Source organism: Rana temporaria, chromosome 3 (assembly GCF_905171775.1).
Source record: "Rana temporaria chromosome 3, aRanTem1.1, whole genome shotgun sequence".
NCBI lineage: Eukaryota > Metazoa > Chordata > Amphibia > Anura > Ranidae > Rana > Rana temporaria.
This window is the reverse complement of record NC_053491.1, coordinates 473,503,285-473,519,208: the sequence shown is the minus strand read 5'-3', so window position 1 is coordinate 473,519,208 and position 15,924 is coordinate 473,503,285. Positions and strand designations below refer to the sequence as shown.

The 15,924-nt window shown below is 39.5% G+C and overlaps 2 protein-coding genes across 2 annotated transcripts; both read right to left on the bottom strand.

The window, feature by feature from the left end:
• Positions 1-3,780: 3,780 nt before the first annotated feature.
• LOC120930681 (olfactory receptor 1-like) lies at positions 3,781-9,174 on the bottom strand. The gene is made up of 2 exons (XM_040341856.1): positions 9,166-9,174; positions 3,781-4,731 (listed from the first exon to the last, which is right to left on the bottom strand). Exons 1-2 carry the CDS (start codon positions 9,172-9,174, stop codon positions 3,781-3,783), a joined length of 960 nt encoding a protein of 319 aa, XP_040197790.1.
• A 4,925-nt stretch (positions 9,175-14,099) lies between these two features.
• LOC120930994 (olfactory receptor 10A7-like) lies at positions 14,100-15,197 on the bottom strand. The gene has a single exon (XM_040342124.1). The coding sequence runs from the start codon at positions 15,068-15,070 to the stop codon at positions 14,144-14,146; it is 927 nt and encodes a 308-aa protein (XP_040198058.1). The 5' UTR covers positions 15,071-15,197; the 3' UTR covers positions 14,100-14,143.
• Positions 15,198-15,924: the final 727 nt, after the last annotated feature.

Here is a 15,924-nt window from a genome sequence, read left to right as displayed (position 1 = left end):
GAATGACAGATTGCAAAAGATAGTAGGACAAACCCCTAAAAAATCTTCAAATATATTAATAGTAAAAAGGTCAAGTCTGAGCATGTAGTCCCTTTACAAAATAATCTAGATTGGGTGACCGGGGACAAAGAGAAGGCTAATTTTCTAAATTCTTTCTTCAGCTCTGTGTATACAATGGAGCATGGGGCAGCTCATGTCCATAATGGGGGTGGGAGTGACACAGCCCCAAATCCACAATGGCTCAAAAGTGTTATGGTCCAGAAATATTTAGACAGAATAAAGATGGATAAAGCACCTGGACCAGATGGCATCCACCCACGGATCCTAAAAGAATTGAGCTCTGTAATTTCAAAGCCACTGTATCTAGTTTTTAGGGACTCATTAATGACAGGAATAGTACCACTGGATTGGGGTAGAGCCAATGTGGTGCCTATATTTAAAAAGGGAACAAAGTCTTTACCAAGTAACTATAGACCTGTTAGTTTAACTTATATATTTGGGAAGATTCTGGAACGTTTAATAAAAGACCACATGGATGAGTTCTTGCTGGAAAAAAACTATTTAAGCAGCAGACAGCATGGATTCATGAAAGACAGAAGTTGTCAGACAAACCTGATTTCCTTTTATGAAGAGGTAAGTAAAACCCTGGACAGAGGCGTGGCTGTGGACGTGATATACTTGGATTTTGTAAAAGCGTTCAATACAGTTCCCCACACACAGCTCATGTGTAAGGTAAAGTCTACAGGATTGGATATATCAGTTTGTAAATAGATAGAAAACTGGCTGAAAGGCAGAATTCAGAGAGTCGTGGTTAATGATTCTTACTCTGAATGGTCCAATGTTATCAGTGGAGTACCCCAAGGTTCAGTGCTGGGACCCTTACTTTTCAATATATTTATAAATGATATTGGGTCTGAGATCAAAAGTAACATTTCTGTCTTTGCAGATGACAACAAGCTATGCAGTGGAATAACGTCCTTACAGGATGTCTCCAATTTACAAGCCGACCTCAATGCTCTGTCTAATTGGGCGACTAAGTGGCAGATGAGGTTTAATTTTGATAAATGTAAAGTTATGCACTTGGGGGCTAAGAATATGCATGCATCATACATACTATGAGGAGTACAACTGGGGGGATCCGTAGTGGAGAAGGATCTGGGGGTTTTAGTTGATCATAACGGCATGCAATGCCAAGCTGCGGTTTCCAAAGCGAGCAAAGTCCTTTCTTGTATTAAGAGAGGTATGGACTCCAGAGAGAGAGATATCATTTTGCCCCTGTACAAATCATTAGTAAGACCTCATCTGGAATATGCAGTCCAATTTTAGGCACCAGTTCTCAAAAAGGATATCGGGGAACTGGAGAAAGTGCAGAGAAGGGCAACCAAACTGATAAGAGGCATATATGAGCTCAGCTATGAGGAAAGATTAGAAGAAATAAATGTATTCACTCTTGAGAAGAGGAGAATTAGGGGGGATATAATCCACATGTACAAATATATAATGGGTCCATATAGTGAACTTGGTGTTGAGTTATTCACTTTACGGTCAACACTGAGGACAAGGGGGCACTCTTTACGTCTAGAGGAAAAGAGATTTCATCTCCAAATACAGAAAGGTTTCTTCACAGTAAGAGCTGTGAAAATGTGGAACAGACTCCCTACAGAGGTGGTTCTGGCCAGATCAGTAGATTGCTTTAAGAAAGGTCTGGATACTTTCCTAAATGTACAGAATATAACTGCGTACTAAGATGTGTAGGTAAAGTTGATCCAGGGTAAATCAGATTGCCTCTCGGGGGATCAGGAAGGATGTTTTTCCCCTGCTGTAGCAAATTGGATCATGCTCTGCTGGGGTTTTTTGCCTTCCTCTGGATCAACTGTGGGTATAGAGTTGGGTGTATGGGATTGTACTGTGTTTTTTATTTTGTTTATTTATTTTTTGTGGTTGGACTGGATGGACTTGTGTTTTTTTTCAACCTGACTAACTATGTAACTATGTAACTATGTTAAACTATCCTGTGGAAACTTTGCATGAAAAGTATGTGGAAGCTGGTAGTATCTAAATAGATACAAGTTAGGAAGATTAAAAATCGAGGTTAGTGTAGAGAAGGTGGATAGTCTCTGATCAGTAACCACTTGGGCAAGTAATTTAATATTGTATTTGGTCCATGCAATAAGCTCTGGTATTTTAAATAATTGATGTAGGGTAGGGTTTAGCCATAGAGGGACATTTGGAGAAATCACTCCCTTTGGATAACCCTTGCATCTAAGGTGGGCCTCCCAAGCTTGAATAGTATTAAGCATTAGAATAGTCACCTGATGAAGTCCCCTACGGCCCCCTAAATAAAAGAACCTTGAGAGCTTGGACAGAACCTACTACTGCTGATTCCAGCCGGGAAGAGGGGTGGCTAAAAAATATTTGTATAAATCCGGAAAAGCTAGTCCTCCCTCTTCATAAGGGCACATCAAGGTACTTAATTTATACCTAGGATTTGTTATTAGGGTCTAAAGTTTTAAGGGAGTGGGGAGCTGTATGGAAAGGGGTTCTAAGTGTACCACTACCCCCGAAGGAGCTGCTGGTTTGTTTTGGGTGGCATGTTACCTCTATTCCTTCGCTGTCTAGGGTATACAATTAGAGCTGAGAAGAACTTCAATGTCCACACTTTAGGTTTCTTTTCTGTGCTTTATTACCCAACGGAATAAAAGAAAAAAAGTAGTAGTAATTGAAGAGGTGGAAAGAGGTAATAGGTAGTAGGTTCAGGTGTATAACTTTGTTCGGAAACACTCCTGCTTCCAGCAATGTAGCTTGCGTCGCCACTCTAGCCAGAGTGGTTATTGCGCACCTGGATAGGCCTCTCTCACTAGCCTAGCAGCCAGGATGTCACACGGAAACTTTAGCAAAGTCTCTGCCACAGACCTTTCCAAAGATGAAGATGTGTTTGGTCCAGAATCCTTCTCAACACAGGATTAAGCTCCCGGATCTGTCTTGAAGAAGCTTTTGTGAATTCAGAACTGACAGGCGACCATCACTCAGCCTTTCAGTAACAGTGCATCCTTCAATGAAGTTCAAGGCCTCTCCTGAGACACCAGCCTTGTGCTCGGTGCTCTCCCAGACATGTTCTTCATCGGGTGGCTTCCTCCCTCAGGACGGACAGCACAGGACCACTCTGCGAACGTAGACCCAGTCTGACTACCAGGCCTACACAGTAGATCACAACCCCAGACCAATGTGGTCCCGGAGTCAGGAACACTTGAACATGCACCCCCGGTCATGAGGGCCACACAAGGGGGGTGGTGGGATGACAGACAGGACCATCCACACAATGACGTCGACCCCAAAATAATGTCGTCTTTCCCTTAAGTACTCTCCCCAGCATGCACAGCGGGCATGCTGGGGAGATCAACCCCACTGATTGGCTGCTAAGGAAAAACACCCAATACACCCTGACTTGATTGCTGCCACCCTTGGCCTGGGGTGGTAAAAACACCCCAGACAGCAATAGTGGTCACTCACAGTACAGCCATGGCTGGAACAGAGGCCCAAATTTGGTAAAACAATACAGTCAGAGGTAATTAAATCTCTGACCACCCTCTAAATTTAAGGCAGCACCAGCTAAGAAAGTAGCAAGGTGCTACATAAACAAAGAGCTAGGCTAAACATTTTACAAGAATTAACAAGCACAGCATTTCTGTTGTCAGCTTTCTGTGTCATGTTGTATTAGAGAAACCCTGCCACCCGAGACCAAATTAATTGTTTCTTCAAAAGTAACTTGTTTTAACTGAATTACTTTGAAAGAAAATTTGAGTGGAAGCTGTGAACAAATTTTACTAAGGCTGACTTAATATCTTTATTTCTCAAACTATAGATAATTGGATTTATCAATGGAGTGAAAACAGTGTACAAAAGTGATACAATTTTGCTCAGGTCCCATGGTTGTCCTCTTGTGGGCAGTACATAAGTAAAGAACAGCGTTCCATAAAAAATAGAGACCACAGCCAAGTGAGAACTGCAAGTTGAGAAGGCTTTCTGCCTGCCTGTAGTCGATGAAATTCTTAGAATGCTGTAAATAATTTTAATGTAAGATATGGTAATAAAGCCAAATGGAAATATGATCATGGGAATAGAGAAGATTATCATTTCTATCTGAACCATGGATATGTCCGAACAAGAAAGGTCCAAAAGAGGTTCCATATCACAGAAAAAATGGTCAATAATGTTTGGTCCACAGAACCATAAATTGTACACTGTTATGAATTCAATCAGTGAAACAAAAATGCTCAGTGACCATGATAGAACAATCAATTGCACACAGAAAACATGGCTCATCACAGTGTTATACATTAGAGGGTTACAGATAGCCATAAATCGATCATATGACATCACAGTAAGGAGAACTGTGTCATAGATTTCTGTCAATATAAAGAAATAAAATTGAGCTATACAGCTGGAAAAGGACATGACACCACTATTACTTAGTAGAACATAGAGCAAGCTAGGTACAATATCTGAACTCAGAAGTATGTCTGATATGGAGAGTTGGGTGAGGAAGGTATACATTGGAGTTTGGAGGTTCTTGCTGTAGGACACCAGTGTGATGGTCTGGAGGTTTCCATACATCGTCACACAATATATTATGAGAAACAAACTAAAGAGGATCCTTCGGAAGAGAGGAGACACCTGAAATCCCAAGAGTATGACTCTGCTGATCATAGTCCGATTGTTGTCAAATGTTTCCTTTTAGATGAAAAATGATAATAATGCAGGGATTTTTTTTGAGAACAAGGTATGTAGACATTTACACAAATACCGGGATTAATACCATATTCTAGATGTCAATATAAATACTAAAAGAAAACAGTTACCATTAAACTTGTATGACTTCCAGATTGTTACCCCCCCCCTATTGTTTTCATATCACCCCTCTTACCAAATATAAGAACTCCTCACCTATACTGTAGTGTGACTATGCTGGGTGGGCATTTGTCAAACCTTGGTATGGCCTTAGCATATCATAGAACACTGCTGACTTAATACTGTGACATGCAGTTTATGAATGGGCAGCAAAATGTGGGCTGCTGTATTGGGTAATACAAGCAAGTATATTAGAGAGTGGATATTGGTATCCATTACAACAGTAATATATGCCCCTCAAATAAACAAAACTTTCTTTCTTTCCTTTATCATTCTGTAGAAAAGCACTTTGTGTTTCATGTTGGGCATTAGAAGCTCCTGGCACCCATTCAGCTTTACACCATTAGTAAGAAAATCTCCCACCTCCCATTCTACTGCACATACGACATGCTGTTATACCCTGTGCACTCTGCTCCTGCGCATACTGCATGCTGATATACCTTCTACTCTCTTATCCTACATATGCTTCCTGCTATCATACCCATGATAATTATTTCCTGCATATACTTCCTGCTGTCATATCCACACAATCATAACCTGCACATGCTGCCAACTGTAATACACTCTAGACTCCTCTTCTGTACATTTTGTCCACAGTTGTATCCTCCACACTCCTCTCCTGCACATACTGCCCACAATAATACCCTCAGCACTCCTCTCCTGCACATACTGCCCACAATCATATCCTCAGCACTCCTCTCCTGCACATATTGCTTACTTTCATACCCTCCACACTCCTCTTCTGTACATATTGCCCACAATCATACCCTCAGCACTCCTCTCCTGCACATACTGCTTACTTTCATACCCTCCACACTCCTCTCCTGTAAATACTGCCCACAATAATACCCTCCACACTCCTCTCCTGTACATACTGCCCACAATAATACCCTCCACACTCCTCTCCTGTACATACTGCTCACGATAATACCCTCCACACTCCTCTCCTGCACATACTGCCCACAGTTATTCCCTTAGCACTCCTTTCCTGCACATACTGCCCACAATCATACCATTATCACCCCTCTCCTGTACATACTGCTCACAATCATACCCTCAGCACTCCTCTCCTGCACATACTGCCCACAATTATTCCCTTAGCACTCCTTTCCTGCACATACTGCAACAATCATACCCTCAGCACTCATCTTCTGTACATAATGCTCACAATAATATCCTCCACACTCCTCTCCTGTACATACTGCCCACAATAATACCCTCCACACCCCTCTCCTGTACATACTGCCAACAATAATAACCTCCACACTCCTCTCCTGCACATACTGCCCACAATTATTCCCTTAGCAATCCTTTCCTGAACATACTGCCCACAATCATACCCTCCACACTCCTCTCCTGTACTTACTGCTCACAAGCATACCCTCAGCACTCCTCTCCTGCACATACTGTTACAGATTTGATCCTGGTCCAATACCAGAATGTATCTCCTATTCTGCCACTGAGTCTGCCACTGAGTCTAATCCAATGTAATGTGAGTGCATGTACGCAGAAGTAATCACACTGACACACCGTACAAGCTATTCCTCAGTTCTGCTTTATTCAGTTTACAGCAGCCCCTTATATAGGCAAAGGGACATAAGCAAGCGTCATCACATATGTGTGTGTATGTGATTGGTTCATCTATATATTATCCTCTTTCTGCCGAACATCTGTCTCCATTCCAGGATATGGGGGCCATCTTGTGGTACACGGTGGGAGGGGGGAGAGCAACTGCTTGTCATCTTAAGTAAGGAAGATTACTGCCACTTGCTATGAGATTACTAGCGGACATATATATATATATATCACAATAAGAGGAAAAAAGAATAAAGATATGAAAGAAAATAATAATATAAGGAATGACAGAGGGAGACATAATATAGACATTTTACCAGTTCCACTACAATACTGCCCACCATCATACCCTTGGCACTCCTCTCCTGTACATACTGCGAACAACCATACCTTCAGAACTCCTCTCCTGTACATACTGTAAACAACCATACCTTCAGAACTCCTCTCCTGCACATACTGCCCACAATTATTCCCTTAGCACTCCTTTCCTGCACATATTGTAAACAAGTATACCCTCAGTACTTCTTTTCTGCACATACTGCTTACTTTCTTACCCTCCACACTCCTCTCACGCACATACTGCCCACAATCATACCCTCAGCACCCCTCTCCAGCACATACTTCCCACAATCATACCCTCAGAGCTCCTCTCCAGCACAAACTGCCCTGAATCATACCCTTGGCGCACGTCTCCTGCACATACTGCTTACTTTCTTACCCTCCACACCCCTCTACTGCACATAGTGCCCACAATAATACCCTTGGCACTGCTCTCCTGCATATGCTGTTTCCTTTTATACCCTCCACACTCTTTTCCTGCACATACTGTCCACTGTCATACCATCCACGCTCTCATATACTGCACATACTGTTTACTGTTATACTCTTCACATTCCTATCCTGTGCATACTACAGACTGCCTAATCCTCCTCACTGCTCTCCTATACATTTCGTCCAAGGCCATACCCTCAGTACTCATCTACTGCAGATACTGCCTACTGTCACACTCCTCTCCTAAAAAAAAATACTATATCTGTGTACCTTACTGTATTTCCCTTTTGTAACTCTAATTATTTTACATCTGTACTTTAGAGTGTGGTTGGTTTGTTAAGGTGCTAGACTCACTTAACATAGTCAATGCTCACATTGCAAGAGAAATGTTTTGGCTACCTAGGGTCTATTAGACATGTGCACACTGAAATATTTTGTTTCGGAATTTCGTTTTCGTCTGAAAAATTAATTCATTTAGTTACTCCCGAAATTCGTTTTTATTTATTTTGTTTTGTTAAAAAATGCATTAGTCCGAAAATCTGAATTAATTAAGGTCAATTCTGTCATTGAAGGCTTATGGTTGAATGTTCTAAGAAGATTCGACGAAGCAGATAAACTGTACGTTAAATCGTCCATTTCCGGTCGAATGATTCTAATTTTGTATGATACTATTAATAATTATATTTATAAATAATTATTACTAGTCAACCAACATTCAAATTCTTCTATAGCCTATGGGCCGAGCATTTGACCGGAAATGTACGAATGCGGCGTCGTACAGTTTAGCTGCTTGTCGAGTCTTCTTAGAACTTTCGACAGACACCATAAGCCTTCAATGACAGATTTGACGTTTGTATGGTTTTTGCTGCTTCGTCGAATCTTCGTTCGTGTCGAATGGCCTACCCCAACACTGTCTCTATAATGTCGAATCTTTCCTCTCTATGTCAAATTTTTTCTCTCTATGTCAAATTTTTTCTCTCTAATAATCTTGGACTAATAGAGTTAAGGTTGGGTACATTCGACCGCAGGTTCGATAGACACAGATTGCTATTGTCAGCGTCATGTTGAATCTCCTATCTATATCAAACTGTTTTAGCAACAAAAACAAAAATAAAGCTTGTTTTATGTCAGATCTTTCGGATACTGCACGTTTGTTTTTGTTTGTTAAATCGATAACGAAAATATCCGAAATTCGGACGAAAATGCATTTGGGCGAAAACGAATGCACATGTCTAGGGTCTATTGTCCAGCCATGTTTAAAGTTGCTCCAAAGGTAAAATGTATTTTTCCCTAATGCATTCCCTGTATTAAGGTAAAAAATATTTTTTGCAACTTGCATCCCAACTACTTGAGTCCTGCATTGATCTAGTGCTGTGCCCATCTGTCAGTCTTCTCTCTCCTCTCTTTGTTCTCACAAGCTTGGCTGAGAGCAATGGGATGCAGTGGCTCCCATAGCACTTGCTATGGGGTCAGGAATAGAAGAGGAGGAGTTAAGAACACTGGCAGGGGACCCCAGAAGAGGATGTTTGGGGCTGCTCTGTGCAATACTGTTGTACATAACAGGTGAGTATAACATGTTTATTATTTTACTTTAAAAAATGCTTTAAAACCACTCCATGCTCTTTTTTTTATTTTTTTATGTTTTTTTTTATTATCCTATTTACTAACCTTAGCTAACATTTATTTTTGGGGAAAAAAAAGTAGGAAAACATCTTTAGATAAATCCCCCCATTGTGAAAATGTGACAATAATGTTTTGAATTTGCTAACATTGCTACTACAGGCATGGAAACCTTTTCATGTTTGACCAAATGCATAAGTATAAGGTACAAATAAATCTCTACTATTAATATTTCTTTTGCATTTTATTTCTCATGGTAATGTCTTTATTAGTTAAGGACGCAGGACTTACCTCATACATCTTAAGTTCTTTCTGTGTCGGCAGCACTCACAGGATTATCTTTCACAGTCAGCAGGGCTTTCAGAACTGTTGCTACAACATTATTTTACCTTTTTTCTAAAGCAATGGTATTAAAATCTTCACTAGTCAAACTTAAAAAAAAAAAAAAAGCTTGCCCTTAAAATATTTTAAATTATTATTATTTCTTTATAAAAGTGAGGAGAGGCTTTGCTTTGTTTTGTTTTAGTTTGTGTTATAAAAAAATGAATTACCTTTTGTAAGACAATGCCACAAGAAGAAAGCAATGTTTGCCACAAAAAAAAAAACAACAGTTCAATATCATCTCACAGTATAAAAAAAATGAATTAGCAGATTTAATAGGCTCACAGCTAAATGTGAAACAAAATCTGTGTTTTAACTGATTAAAGTAAATAAAAAATGAAAATAAAAAAAATGTGGGGAAAACAGAGTGACATTTTAGGGGGTAACGTTATAATAGCGATAGCTTTGTAAGTTACAAGATAGCTTTCTGAATGAAAATAAAGCTGCACAATTAATTCTGTAGATATATTCTTAATGTGATGAAATTTCCTTAATTTTACTTCACGTAACTTATTTTTTTTCTGTGATTTATTAGCATTGCATCAAAAAGAAATAGAGAATGAGAAGTACTTTGAGAGTCATTTAGATTTTTCTTTCAGGCTTTTCTGGTATAGTATCAGTCTCTTAAATAGTAAGAGCTTAAGTCCATGTGGTGCTAATATACCACGGTTTCTCTTATTTATAAGAACAGTTCCTGTCTGAATACTCAGTGGAATGTTTAATTAAAATCTCCAATTAAACCGACTGACAAACAAAAAAAAAATATATTAAAATAGAAAACAGTTAATTACATTTCCTGGATTTGTTAGAAATTGTTTAAACTATAATGTATTTTTTTGGGGTTTATAAGTTCTCAAACTGACAATTTATATTTACTTATTAGATTCTACAATTTCTATAAACTATAATTTTGTTTTTTGGTTTGGTTTGTATACGCGGTCTCTTCAGAACCCCATAGATTAGGTGAGCTTGTATTAAATTGATTGTTAGAAATGTAATGAATTGAATAATTTTGAATGCAGATTTATACTAATGATATGTACTCTGTTTTGTATGATTAGATACATTGATAGATGGATGCGGCGCCCTGACGATGCAAAATTGCGAAACATGTTTGTTTCCAGCTTCAGTATCATCTAGTTATCTTGTAATCAGCATTCATCAATGACCTAAGTGGTTTCATGACTTGTCATTTTATTCTATTTATATTAATGCATTTTGTATTTTCTTAAACGTTTGTGTTGTATATGCTCACCTGATAACAGACACATTTAGCCGGATTCAGGCAGAGCGGCGCTTCTTTAGGTCGGCGTAGCGTATCCCATTTGCACTACGCCAACGTAAGATAGTGAGGCAAGTACTGTATTCACAAATCACTTGCCTCCTAAGTTACGTTGGCGTAGCACAAATGGCCCGGCGTAACCCCGCCTAATTCAGATTAGACAGGTAGGGGGCGTGCTCCATGTAAATTCGCCGTGACCCCATGTAAATGAGGGCCTTTGGTACGGCGCATGCAAGACTCCTTGCTTTCGACGTGAACGTAACCTACGCCCAGCCCCATTCACGTACGCTTACGCAAACAACGTAAAATACGACGGCTGTTCCATCGTCTATACCTTGCATGGGCTGCGCCATCTTTTTGGTGGTGTATCTTTATGCCGGAAAAACGTCTTACGTAAACAACATATCGGGCTCAAGTACGTTCGTGAATAGGCGTATCTTGCTAATTTACATATTCTAGGCGTAAATCAGCGTACACGCCCCTAGCGGCCAGCGTAAATATGCAGCTAAGATATGATGGCGTAGGAGACTTACGCCGGTCGTATCTTAGCAACAGAGAAGCGTATATCAGTTTGAGAATACACTTATAGATATAACGGCGCCGCATTCGGACTTACGTAAGTGTTTCTGAATCTGGCCAATTATCTCCAAAAATTCCTATTTTATACTGGTTAAGCAATTGCCTGCTCAGTTTTCCTTTTTTTTTCTTTTTTTGGTTTATAAGTTCTCAAACTGACATTTTATATTTCCTTTAATATTTACTTATTTGATTTGTTTGATATTTTTTACTTACATAAGATCTATGTTTTACAAATTAACATTTACTTTTAATTTGTCTCTGAATGCACAAAACATTGAACCTTGAGGCAGATGGGCCAAAGCATCAGAAGACCACACTGGATGCTACTTCTGTCTGTTAAAAACAGGAAACTGATGCTACAATTCGCACAGATTCACCAACATTGGAAAATAGAAAACTGAAAAGAAAAAACAATGCCTGGTCTGATGAGTCTCGATTTCAGCTGGGACCTTCATATGGCAAGGTCCAAATTTGGCATAAACAACATGAAAGCATGGATCCATCCTGCCTTATATCTACGGTTCAGGCTGGTGGTGGTGGTGGTGGTGTAACAGACCAGTTGGCAGTAAATGAGGAGGCTTTCTGAACAAAGGTTGTAACATTTTATTCAGCAGATGGACATTACAAGACTGGAGTGTTTTTAAGTAAAATTATTTTATTTTATTTATGTTCTTAAAGTACAATTCCAGTTGGGGCAAAATATCTAAAAATTGGTCTCCCGTCACCTCATGAAAATAAAAATGCTCCAGTTGCTGTACTGCCATATCTCCGATGTAGTTTGACTACAGACTCACTGGGGGGGGGGGGGGGTTACTAAAACTGGTGCACACAGAATCTGGTGCATAGAAACCAGTCAGCTTCCAGGTTTTATTGCAAAAGCTTAATTGAGCAAGCTGAAGTTAGAAGGTGATTGGGTACTACGCATGCCTGCATCAGATTTTGTGTGCACCGGTTTTAGTAAATATCCCCCCACGAAATGATGTAGCACTGTAACTCGTCAAGGTTAAATGATGTAAATCAAGCCACTTTGGCAGCTGAAGGACATCATGACAACTTCAGGTAGTTGGTTGTGGATAATGAAGCTTTATAAAAAAGGTTGTAACTTAATATTCAGCAGATGATCACTACAAGACTGGAATGTTTCCGGTACAATGCATTCTATTTTAATCATATTTTTAAAGTCCAATTTGTGCATGGGGAAATTATGTTAACATGCAGCTCATAAAAATAAAACAATGCAATTCTAACTGCTGTACTCATCTTCTCTCCAGCACAGTCCCCCTTTAGGCTGAGTTCACACCATTGCGAATTGGATGTGGGTTCCCCACATCCAATTCAAAATAGCAGGAGATTTTGATTGTCTTTCTATGGAGCCTGTGATGGACTCACCCGGAACAGAGGCTTTCGCAGGGGACTGAATGCTGGCCTTTTGCCCACTGATTATGGGCCTTGGATTTTGGGGGAACAGTGTTCTTTGTGAGATGTATCCCTGAGGACCCTTGAGATGGTGTTACTTTGGATTCAGGTCCATGTCCCCCCAAGACACACAGACTATGGAAACCCTGTATATGCCATATTAGAAATAGTGACTGATTCATACTGTTGGGACACATACTGTTAGAAGATGCCAATGTCATCAACTTTAGCCACCTGTCTGTCTGTTGTCTGCTGTAATGTAAATAAGTCTAGTGTGGCTTCTAAGGCCCCATGCACACGAGAAGCAATTACAAACACCTCTAAACTCACGTTTTCAAAGGCAAAAACCGGCGTTTAAAACGCCAGTTTTTGCCGCGAATTGTGCGGCGTTTTACCGTGTTTGCGGCTGTCAACGCTTATCTCAAAGACATTGTAGACCCTCCCAAAGTTTAAAATGCAAAAATAAAACGCTTCTGAACCCAAAATTTTGCGTCTGAAAAAACGGACATAAACCCAACTGCTTTAAAACGCCAAAAAACGTGATTGTGTGCATGGACACATAGGATAACATTAAATGTGTTTAGGGGCAGTTGAAAAAAATGCCCAAATGCCTCTGAACTCAAGTTTAGCAGCGTCTCGTGTGCATGAGGCCTAAGAGTCGTTCACCCATTGTTTTTGTGCTGATTAACTCTGCTTTTGTGTAAAGGAGTTTTGTGTTGATATTTATGATAATGTGTATTGTATAGTCGGTGAGCTAAGAGACGTCAAGGCTGAAAGGTCATATCTCTGAGTCACCTAGTCTGGAGATGATTAGTAAACTAGCTCATGTTAATTAGGTTTCTGGTTACAGTTTGTTTTGTCATCCTTGTGTATATATTTTTTGTGTGAGATCTCAAATAAAGAAGGCTATTCCTGATGTACTCCAAGACTGGTGTTGTCTAGTTCTTGGGGGTTACTATAGCCAGATCCATTGGTCTCGGGTTCCAGGACTTAGGAAGTGATATACCGACAGGAAGCACTCGCGCGGAGTGTGGGACATTCCGTCACAGAGCCGATTCACATATTTCCACTGTGACTCCAGTACCAATTTGCACATGAGCCCTTTGTGTCTTTTGATCCATTTCAGGTCCGAATTCAGTCAGAAATTTGGGCTGAAACCATACCTGAAATGGTGAACTGAGATGCACCATTTTTGTGAGATGCATCGGTATTAAGTGTGAACCCAGCCTCAAGGTTCAATGATGCCCATTGTAATTCAACAATCTCCCTTTCAGCCCAGGGTATCAAGGCACACCGAAATGTTGGAAATGCCATTATGTGGCACCACTCTCTTCAGTATTTAGGATAAGGAATAGCAGGATGAAGAGAACTGACTGAAGACATCTGAAAAAAGGCATGCATACAATTTTTTTTAAAGGCTCTAAAGTTTTAAGGCAGTGGGGAGATGTAAGGAAAGGGGGTTCTAAGCCAAGAGCTGGTCTAAACGTTTTTACAAGAATTAAATGAAACAGCATTTATGTTGTCAACTTTCTGTGTAATTTTTTATTAGAGAAACTCTGCTACCCGAGACCGAATTAATTGTTTCTTTAAAAGTAACTTGTTTAAACTGATCTACTTTGAAAGAAAATTTGAGTGGAAGCTGTGAACAGATTTTACTAAGGCTGACTTAATATCTTTATTTCTCAAGTTATAGATAATTGGATTTATCAATGGAGTGAAAACAGTGTACAAAAGTGATACAACTTTGCTCAGGTCCCATGGTTTTCCTCTTGTGGGCAGTACATAAGTAAAGAACAGCGTTCCATAAAAAATAGAGACCACAGCCAAGTGAGAACTGCAAGTTGAGAAGGCTTTCTGCCTGCCTGTACTCGATGAAATTCTTAGAATGCTGTAAATAATTTTAATGTAAGATATGATAATAAAGCCAAATGGAAATATGATCGTGGGAATAGATAAGATTATAATTTCTATCTGAACCGTGGAGATGTCAGAACAAGAAAGGTCCAGAAGAGGTTCCATATCACAGAAAAAATGGTCAATAATGTTTGGTCCACAAAACCATAAATTGTACACGGTTATGAATTCAATCAGTGAAACAAAAATGCTCAGTGACCATGATAGAACAATCAATTTCACACAGAAAACATGGCTCATCACGCTGTTATACATTAGAGGGTTACATATAGCCATAAATCGATCATATGACATCACAGTGAGGAGAACTAAGTCATAGATTTCTGTCACTATAAAGAAATAAAATTGAGCTATACAGCTGGAAAAGGACATGACACCACTATTACTTAGTAGAACATAGAGCAAGCTAGGTACAATGTCTGAACTCAGAATAATGTCTGATATGGAGAGTTGGGTGAGGAAGGTATACATTGGAGTTTGGAGGTTCTTGCTGTAGGACACCAGTGTGATGGTCTGGAGGTTTCCATACATTGTCACACAATATATTATGAGAAACAAACTAAAGAGGATCCTTCGGAAGAGAGGAGGCCCCTGAAATCCCAAGAGTATGACTCTGCTGATCATAGTCAGATTGTGGTCAATAGTTTCCTTTTAAATAGAGAAGAAAGTGCTTAAAAGTGAAATTGTTTATTTTTAGACAAACAAGGTTTGTGAACATGTACACAAACTGCAGGATAATTTCAATTTTCTAGGTGTCAATATTACTAATACAAGAAAACAGTTACTATTGACATGGTATGACTTCCAGATTTTCTTATTATTCTCGTATTGTTTTCATATATTCTACCACCCCTCTAACCAAATATATGCACTTTTTATGCACATATATGCTATTTACCTATAGCTTGACTATGTTGGGCATTTGTCAAACCATGGTACAGCCTTGTACAGCATGCTATAGAACACTGCTTACTTAATTTTGTGACCTGCAGTTTATGAATTGGCAAATAAATGTGGTCTGCTCTATTGGGTAATACAACCAAGTATACTAGAAAGTAGACATTGATATCCATTCCAGCAGCGATATATGCTACTCAACTAAACAGAGCTTTCTTTCCTTCCTTTATCATACTGTAGAAAAAGAGCACTCTCTATTTCCTGTTATGCATTAGAAGCCTCTGGCACCCATTCAGCTTTACACCATCAGTAAGTAAACCCCCATCTCCCATACTGCTCACTTCCTCAGTATTCCGGTAATGAGTAGACATGTGCGTTCCCGTTCGTAACGAATGGATTTTCGTACAAATTTGTTAGTATTCGTACATTCGGATCAATTCGAACATCTGAATAGCTGAAAGTACTAAAATACGAAAATTACAGAATTACGAATAAGCAAAATAACGAACAAGCGAAAATACGAACGCACCATTGTACAAACTTACTAAAATATGAAACACCGAAACAGCAAAAGAACGAAA

What these genes read in the sequence shown, in the direction of transcription:
- LOC120930994 (XM_040342124.1), bottom strand. Translation starts at nt 15,070, where the DNA reads ATGATCAGCAGAGTCATACTCTTGGGATTTCAGGGGCCTCCTCTCTTC.